At 40.3% G+C, this 8,729-nt stretch overlaps 2 protein-coding genes across 4 annotated transcripts in view; both read left to right on the forward strand.

Annotated features, from left to right (window-relative positions):
- LOC107754255 (claspin-like) overlaps window positions 1-1,702 on the forward strand; it is an 18,740-nt gene extending 17,038 nt beyond the window's left edge. For both annotated transcript variants that reach the window (XM_016570630.1, XM_016570628.1), the window contains exon 24: window positions 1,317-1,702. In XM_016570630.1, coding sequence (XP_016426116.1) covers window positions 1,317-1,433 — 117 coding nt within the window. In that variant the 3' untranslated portion in view covers window positions 1,434-1,702. The remainder of the gene's footprint in view (window positions 1-1,316) is intronic.
- A 2,175-nt stretch (window positions 1,703-3,877) lies between these two features.
- Window positions 3,878-6,335, forward strand: LOC107754261 (UPF0500 protein C1orf216 homolog). Of its 2 annotated transcripts, none has more exons than XM_016570638.1 (2): window positions 3,878-4,066; window positions 5,042-6,335. In XM_016570638.1, exons 1-2 carry the CDS (start codon window positions 3,951-3,953, stop codon window positions 6,054-6,056), a joined length of 1,131 nt encoding a protein of 376 aa, XP_016426124.1. In that variant the 5' UTR covers window positions 3,878-3,950; the 3' UTR covers window positions 6,057-6,335. The 2 variants fall into 2 exon arrangements, with proteins under 2 accessions (XP_016426124.1, XP_016426125.1); XM_016570639.1 differs by lacking the exon at window positions 3,878-4,066 and adding an exon at window positions 4,091-4,227.
- Window positions 6,336-8,729: the final 2,394 nt, after the last annotated feature.

Genomic DNA, 8,729 nt, shown 5'->3' on the forward strand with positions numbered 1-8,729 from the left:
TTCTAACCACAACCTCGCCCCTCCCCACCCCCCAACCATTCGAATTTCTGTAGGCGGGAATTCTTTGTAATGGTATTCCAATGAGCCGCTTTGTGATATCACAAAGACCGGAAAACAAACGCTGTAGTCCAAATGAGCCGATCGTTGTAGTTCTTGAAAAAGGATTTTTTTTTAAATGAAATATCTCCCTTTGGAGTGGATTTTGAGATTTGTAACTTTCTAGATCTTTTTTTATGCCCAAACATACACACTACACTGACTAAAATTTAAAAAGTGAAAAAGCATAATAGGACCCCTTTAAAACTTTGATTAGTATTAGAAAACAATACATTTTAGTTGTCTGAAATAGTCCTGCATTGTGTTGTCTGCAGTGGTTCTATGGATCTTTATATGCTATATGACAACTTGGGGCCATTTTCCCATAAGATTTAACTTCGGGCCACACAAACTTGGTTGCTTTCTATCATAGCATGCACTCACTCAACCAAGCTTTCTAACCACAACCTCGCCCCTCCCCACCCCCCAACCATTCGAATTTCTGTAGGCGGGAATTCTTTGTAATGGTATTCCAATGAGCCGCTTTGTGATATCACAAAGACCGGAAAACAAACGCTGTAGTCCAAATGAGCCGATCGTTGTAGTTCTTGAAAAAGGATTTTTTTTTAAATGAAATATCTCCCTTTGGAGTGGATTTTGAGATTTGTAACTTTCTAGATCTTTTTTTATGCCCAAACATACACACTACACTGACTAAAATTTAAAAAGTGAAAAAGCATAATAGGACCCCTTTAAAACTTTGATTAGTAATATGCATTGCTAAGAACTTAATTTGGACAACTTTAAAGGCCATTTCCTCAATATATATATATTTTTTTGCACCCTCAGATTCCAGATTTTCAAATAGTTGTTTCTCGGCCAAATATTGTAACAACCATACATAAATGGAAATCTCATTTATTCAGCTTTCAGACGATGTATAAATCTCAATTTCGAAAAATTGACCCTTATGACTGGTTTTGTGGTCCAGGGTCACATTTTACTTTGGAGTTAGAATAAAATTTGTGGAAAGGGAGTAAAACCAAAAGACATGCTAACAGTTTACCTTTTATGCATGATTCGTGAATGTAGTTAATAGTTCTACCACCGGATGGCGCTGTAGTCTTAGAATGATTGTTAAGACAAAGACTACAAGTCAAGGTGTCTTATTACTTCAACACTCAAGATAAATGTTTTATTGTATAATGATGTATTATGAGCTTTTTAAATATGACATCTCTTCTAAAGTATGAGTAAAAATGAATAAATTAACTTTTCAGGTTAAGAAAAGAGGACAGATGGACTCTTTTAGCCCTGCTGCCAAGCGGCCATGTCTCGGGAACTCCCTCAAACCTACAGGTCCACCACGAAGTATTTTCAGCTATCTGGAAAACTGAAGTTGCTTCCAAACTTCCCAGTATTACTTACAATTAATACATAACTATATTTGTCCCATTGTCCATACTAAATGCTATGATGTTGAAAGTTTGTCTTTTTAGACTGTTTGTATCATGTAAATATTGTGATTTCTCCTTTTAAGTGATGTTATTTTATTTTTTTTATATAAATTGTGTATTAAAATGTATTTTAAAATATTGTTTGCAGTTTTGCGACCAAGAGCCATGCTTGAAAGGTCAACCCTTGAGCTCTTAGCACAGGCTCCCTCAGGCTATGAATTTCTTCTATCTAACCTGCAAAAACTGAGTTAACTTGAGTTTAACCAGACATGTTTTGGTCTCAGTGGTTTGACTTGAGAGCTCCTGCTTTTTGTATGTTTAACTCATTTTGTAAGTACTTTTAATCCGCTCTTTCTGAGCTTCTGAGTTTGGAGCTGGAGTTGTGTGGGGTTTTTTTTGTTTTTTTTTAATAGATAAACTCCAGGGTGAACACAGCCACTGAATTGTGACTATATTGTCAAGAGAATACTGAGATCAGCTCAAAGAAAACACTGGATAATTCTGGGTTCATTTGTAACATGCGAGTTGGGTTCCAGCAATATGTTGAGTCTCCGCATCACACATTTTGTTTTAACCAATGATCCCTAAAAGAAATGCTCTTTTGAAGATAACTGACCTTGTCAAGCTAGAAAACTAATTCAATGTTGCCGGCCAAGACGTGGGGTGGGGGGGGGAGCGAGCTTCTGGGCTACTAGTTGAATGTGCAGTAGCTGCCATACTGGATCTGAGTGGTGGCTTTTGACGGCAGTGCCAGGGGTGAGTCCCTCTGGGCTCTGTCACTTCTCAAACTGCCCGGACAAGAGACATGCAACTGAACTGAGGGAAATGGGTCATAACTGCAGGCTGCTCGTATCCAAACAAGTGCTTCAGTTTTCTGGCTACGGCACGCTTTTACTGCAAGTTATCATGTATGTGTGGGACACAATCCAGCTTTTTTTTTATTTTTTTTTTTATTTTTTTGTGGCATAAACTTGCTTCTAACCCGTAGTGTTTTACAGGTGATATATTTTTGAACTGATACAGCAAGTGTTAAAGCTCATTTTATGAAGCAACTTCAAGCATCTCTTGTCTCTTGCTCTCATCTTCATTCCTGTTCCTTCCCCAGATTGTTTGCTTGATGTAGATGATTTTCCATGTGACGAAGCCGCAGGCAGACTTTTTATTTGATGTATTTTTCATGTGTTAAGGCTATTATTGAGAAATGGAAGGGGGGAGAGACTAGAGACAGCCTGAAGGTGCAACACTTGAATGGGGATGTTGTTGGACAGAGGGGGGAGAGAAGAGTTCTTTTCTTCGCCAGCAATTGCTTGTCATGGGATAGGGAGGGAATGTACTTACTGAGTCTGTCTGATGTACAAGCACAAAAACACAAGTCACATAGGGCCTCATGATAAGCCACTATAGACCTACAGCAACAAAACTGCAGCTCCATTAAGGGATGTTAACCTGGTTGTAAAATAGTCGTCCTTAACTCTTGTCTGATGACGTTGAGGGTATTTTAGACTTTTTAGGACTCTTAATGTTTAAGGTTTTTAATTTTCCTGCAATCTGACGTTTGGCGCCCGTCCTTTCAAGTAAAACAATAAAGGTTCCTGTAATATATTTGTGTTCTATAATAAAATGATAATGACAGTAGGTATATTTTATGTACTGCCCGAATTGACGGTAATGAAAAGCGCTCGAGCAGCAACTTACTGTTGCTATAGAAACCTCATCAGGTGAACGCGACTTTTGCTCATTTAGCACACTGTTGTTGAAACCTATATATAGTAATATGTATTTATATATATATATATAGATATAGACTTTATATTTTTTATATTTATACTTTAAGACCCTGCATTGTTTGTTTTGACCGCTCTTGGGGGGGTTCAAGCCTTAATTCAGAGCCCCCCTCCCTTGTTCATTTTACATTTACATTTAGTCATTTAGCAGACGCTTTTATCCAAAGCGACTTACAAATGAGGACAATAAAAGCAGTCAAAACTAACAAAAGAGCAACAATATATGTGCAAATGACAAGTCTCGGTTAGCCTAACGCAGTACACGTAGCAAGGTGTATATAAATATATATATATACACCTTCACACACACTCACTCACTCACTCACTCACTCACTCACTCACTCACTCACTCACTCACTCACTCACTCACTCACTCACTCACTCACGAAAAAGAAAGTAGTGTATTAGTAGACATAGGCAAAGTGCGCAGGTTGTTAGGATTGCGCTGCCTACAGTGTGTGATGCATGGTTTGCGAGTGGTAGTGATAGTAGGGATCTGGAAACACATAGTAAGTCAAACAGTTGTCATTTTAGAGTCAAACTTTGCTTTGAATTTGTTTTCCCACACTATTTTCCACTAATTTCATCGGTTTCCAGCTATGTGGTCCCTTCCCAGTTTAGGAAGTGAGTCATAGCCCAGTGGTCCGTTGCAGTACATGGGAAAAGAAAGCGGATGGGAGGGAGAGAGAGGAGGAATCAGATTAACATCGCTAGAGAGGGTCGGTCGGAGGAGGGGAAAACAGGGAGGACACTTTATCTTATTCGCGGACGAAAAACGGACAACAAACCGTAAGACAATGCCCTCTAATAATTGATTCTCAAATGTTATTGTCAATCAGACATTTATGTAACGCCTAAATAAAATTGGAGCGTGGTTTAGGCTCTCTGTGGATGTAGCGCTGCTGTTTTTTGCCGCGTTCCCGGCCGAGCGAGCGAAGCCGAGAGATAGGGTGAGACTAACGCCGCTCTTACGTAATCCAACCTCTATTTACCTGGATTCTATTAATCTGTGTTTTTTCTTGGCTTTTGCGATTGACTGTTGATTTGTTTTTGCTGATTATCTAAATCCGCGATAACATTTATTTTGATAACCTTTGTGCTCGTTAGGCAGCTAGTCGAGCATCGAGCTCCAACAAATGCGTTTGATTAGTGGTTTAATGTTCATTGATTTCGTTCATGCATCTTATATATTTATTTTAACGTGGTGCTTCGAGCTATTCCAATCGAATTGCATAAATCGTCGAGTAAATTACAGCAGGAATTTTAAATATATCGAAATGCACCGAGCCGTTCATGTTAGCACAAAATTTTCGTTCCTGTTCTTGGGGCGGAATTGAACTACTTGCAGATTTTATGTCCTCAATCATTTTATTACTTGCGCCTGAGGCGCACAACCCTGAATCTCTGGTTGCTGTTCTTCAGCACCACATGGCCGCGCAGCGCCTGTCACGCCGAGTGATTGACAGGCCCCTAAGTTATTACGTGGCTATATCTGTGAGAGGACATCTGAATATTTCATGTCACCGAAATAGAGAACATGCCGTGGAATTGCACCACTGAATATTTTATGTATTATTTTAACCATTATTAGCGAGGGATTTTAGCCACATATATTATTTACAGTGTGTTAGTGGCCTTTCAGCACTTTTCTGTTTTGTCTGAAACTATATTTGCAGCCAAAATATAACAATATATTGTATTACTTTGCTTTTGCATCCTTCTGTCAAACCACTAACTCTCTTTTTTTATCTGCCCTTTTCAAAGAGCGAGTGAATCTCAAACAAAACTGAAAATGCTTCAGCAAGATCGGGCCATGAACCCTGTCCTTGGAAGTCGAGCTCTGGTTGGACCACAGTTAACTCTGCGCATTCATACCAACAGTCAAAAGAGATGTGAGAAAGATGGTAACTTTAACTTCCTGGGGCAGGATGATGACTCCATGACAGGAGATGAAAATCGCAACCAGGTGCGTCCAAGAGCTTTGGTCCGTGATCTGCCTCTTTCTGCCAACCATTATGGACCTGGACCCCTCTCCCCCTTGTCTCATCTGCCATGCTGGAGCTCTTTGGAGCCTCTTCCTGAGATTGAAAGTGGAGACGATATGGGCGGAAGAGTGCCTCCAGATGGCGCAGAGGAAGGCAAGTTTGATGAAGAGATGAGGAGAGTGACGAATGATGAAAAGGAGAAGGCATTGGGAGAGAGTGAGAAAGTGGAGGACCTACTGGATGATGACGAAGAGGAGGATGGAGTGATAGACTGGGCTGACAGTGATGAAGAGTTTGAATTCAGCTACAGGTCCGAAAGCTCTTCCCCACTCAGCACAGAGAGTGGTGACATTGGGGCCGTAGGGGCCCACAATTCCATCTGGGATCAAATCTGCCATGAACGTCCAACAGCAGACAATGGGAATGCGACTGCGGACACCCTGAAAAACCAAAACCGTGTGGATAAGAAGGCAGAGCGGCGTCAAGAGAGCCTGGAGGGCACTGATGCAGTTGAAGACAGCTCGTCCGACTCCAATATCGACCCCTGTTCTGAGCTGCCGGACCTTATGGAGGCTGTTTGGACGCTACAGGACCGGGAGAGGTTTAAGGCACAGGAGATGGAGAAGCATCAGGTCCAGCTGACCATGTATCGTCGCCTGGCCCTTATTCGGTGGGTTCGCACCTTACAAAATCGTGTCCAGGAGCAGCAAAACCGCCTCCAGTCCAGTTTCGACGTCATTCTTACACATAGGAAAGAGCTTCTGCGCATGGGTGCTGCCACTGCTGCCCAATAACAGAAACAAACTGAGAAAAGTCATGAGACCATCTGATGACTATTATCATGTGAAAAAGTAATCTTTGCATCTTTGTGCATCTCATTTTTGAATCAAATTACCTCCTGGGTCTCTGAACTATTTTGCCCTAATGTTCCATAATGGCAAACTTTTCTCACTATCATAAATGTGGTTAAAAGTCCTCCAAAAAAATCACCTTTAACTGTGTCCACACGGTTACTGATGTTTCCGAACTCCTCCATTCTGATATGTTAAAATAATTATAAAGTGTCATATAAATGTTTTGTGTGGTATTGAAATAAATTATATTTAACAATAAATGCACAATGTGTCTTTTTGTGAAATGCTCAGTTTTGAGGAGTAACTTCATGTGATAACATCTAAATTATTTTAATAAAATCAAATATATTGTTTATTATATTGTGACTAAAGCAATGACTATACTATACAAATAATATACTTTTAGGAGTCAAATCAGGTCGAAATTGTTCCTTAGGGTAACAACAGCACATGTTCACTTGATCACATTTCCAGCCAGTGTGTAAAAACAATTCAGACTGACACCTTATATAACAATAGATGACAATTCTTGTGCTCAAAGGCTTGATATTGTTTCAACATTATATATTCAAGACCCCCTCTTGACCTTTAATGACAGTGCTTCCTTTAAGAACCACACAGTGTTCAATTGTTTCTCCTTATCACACATAAAAAGTGCTGGGTGAGAGCTTTAAATCAAAGTGGCCTGCATCAATCTAAATAGCACGGGCTCCATATCTTGTTGCCCCGGGCTGAGAGCGTCTGGCCTTTCTCTGCGTATGCATGTGTCTGAGTGTTTACGGAGATACCAGTGTTTCTCCTATAATCCACAGTCAAAGCAGAGCTGCAGGGTAAGAGTTGTACTGGTTCGTGTCCCTGAGGGACTTGGACAGAGCGCGCCTCGGGGCGCCTGGTCCAATCCGGCCCGGTGAGCAGCCCGCAGGTCCAGTCAGACTCGGCAGCCAAAAGCCCGGGGCGAAATGAGGGATAATCCGAGGGTTTCTCACCCAGTGCGGGGAGTTTTTACTCCTAACCGTGTGCGTTTATCACACCCTTTTGCGAATGTACTAACATGTTTAACGATTTGGTTTGTCGTCTTTGGCTCAATGTCACACTACCAAAAGTGCGAGCTAAGAAAGCGTTTTTGTCTCGGAGCACAACTCTGCGAGAATTAACCAGACACAAAATGGCATGCTAAAGAAAACGCGTGTTTTACAAGGGATAACATTTCGCGTTTAACAAATAACGACAGCTCATTTATGTATACGCAGCATATTGGACAAAGTGGAAAAATTATGTCATATATGTTTAGAATAGTTATTATCTGCCCGAAATCTGGTGAGGTTTTCGAGCGCAACCCAATTTTCGGCGCCCCTAGCAAAGTTTGCTACCCGTCAACTATTTTGAAGACGTTTTAAACACAGCACTAAAAGTTTTGTGTTGTTTCAATCTGTAATAAAATGAATAACGACAGTAGGCTACTTACGTTTTATCGGTGAACTGAAAGGTAGGCTAGGCTGCCTACTTTTGCCATAGTAATTTCTTCAGGTAAAAGTTCATCTGTTGAGCCCATTAACTGGTAGGCCTAAGTTTATTGATTGCTTGTAAACTCTGTTGAAACCTAGCCTATATGTAATAAGTATATGTAGCTACTTTAAGCCCCCTCATTCTTGTTTTGACTCTCATCATTTACTCACCCTTAATTAAGTATTCACCCCAAACCTGTATGGATTTCTTTCTTCTGCTGAACACATAAGATATTTTGAAGAATGTGTGTAACCAAAAACAGTTGTTGGCGCACACTACCAAACTCATTCACACGCACTATCAAACAGTCTCGCGCACACTACCAAACTCATTCACACGCACTATCAAACTCTCTCGCGCACACTACCAAACTCATTCATACACGCACTATCAAACTCTCTCGCACACGCACTATCATCAAACTCTCTCGAGCACACACTATCAAACTCTCTCGAGCACACACTATCAAACTCTCTCGCGCACACACTATCATCAAACTCTCTGGAGCACACACTATCAAACTCTCTCGCGCACACACTGTCAAACTCATTCACACGCACTATCAAACTCTATAACGCGTTGACAGCGTGACTTTGAAAATTAATTAAGAATTTTGGCATAAATGAATGACATGCAGTGAAATGACTGTCAATTAAAAATGACAGAATAATGACTTAAATTTAATACAAATGAATAAATATGTTCATTCTGATCTTATTCATCAATTCGCTACATGAAAGTCTCACATTCTTAAAATCTCAGGAAAAGAAAGAAATTCATACAGGTTTGGAACCGCTTGAGGGTGAGAAAATGACAGAATTTTTATTTTTGGGTGAACTACCCCTTTATTGAGGACAGATTTAATTTTATTAAAGGGATCATATGATGCTGCTAAAAAGAACATTATTTTGTGTATTTGGTGTAATGAAATGTGTTTATGCGGTTTAAGGTTAAAAAAACACATTATTTTCCACATACTGAACATTATTGTTTCTCCTCTATGCCCCGCCTTTCTGAAACGCGTCGATTTTTACAAAACTCATCGGTCTGAAAAAGCGAGGTGTACTGTGATTGGCCAGCTATCCAATGCATTGTGATTGGCCGAAT

This window comes from Sinocyclocheilus rhinocerous, unplaced genomic scaffold (assembly GCF_001515625.1).
Source record: "Sinocyclocheilus rhinocerous isolate Xijiao unplaced genomic scaffold, SAMN03320098_v1.1 scaffold262, whole genome shotgun sequence".
In the NCBI taxonomy this organism is placed as follows: Eukaryota; Metazoa; Chordata; class Actinopteri; order Cypriniformes; family Cyprinidae; genus Sinocyclocheilus; species Sinocyclocheilus rhinocerous.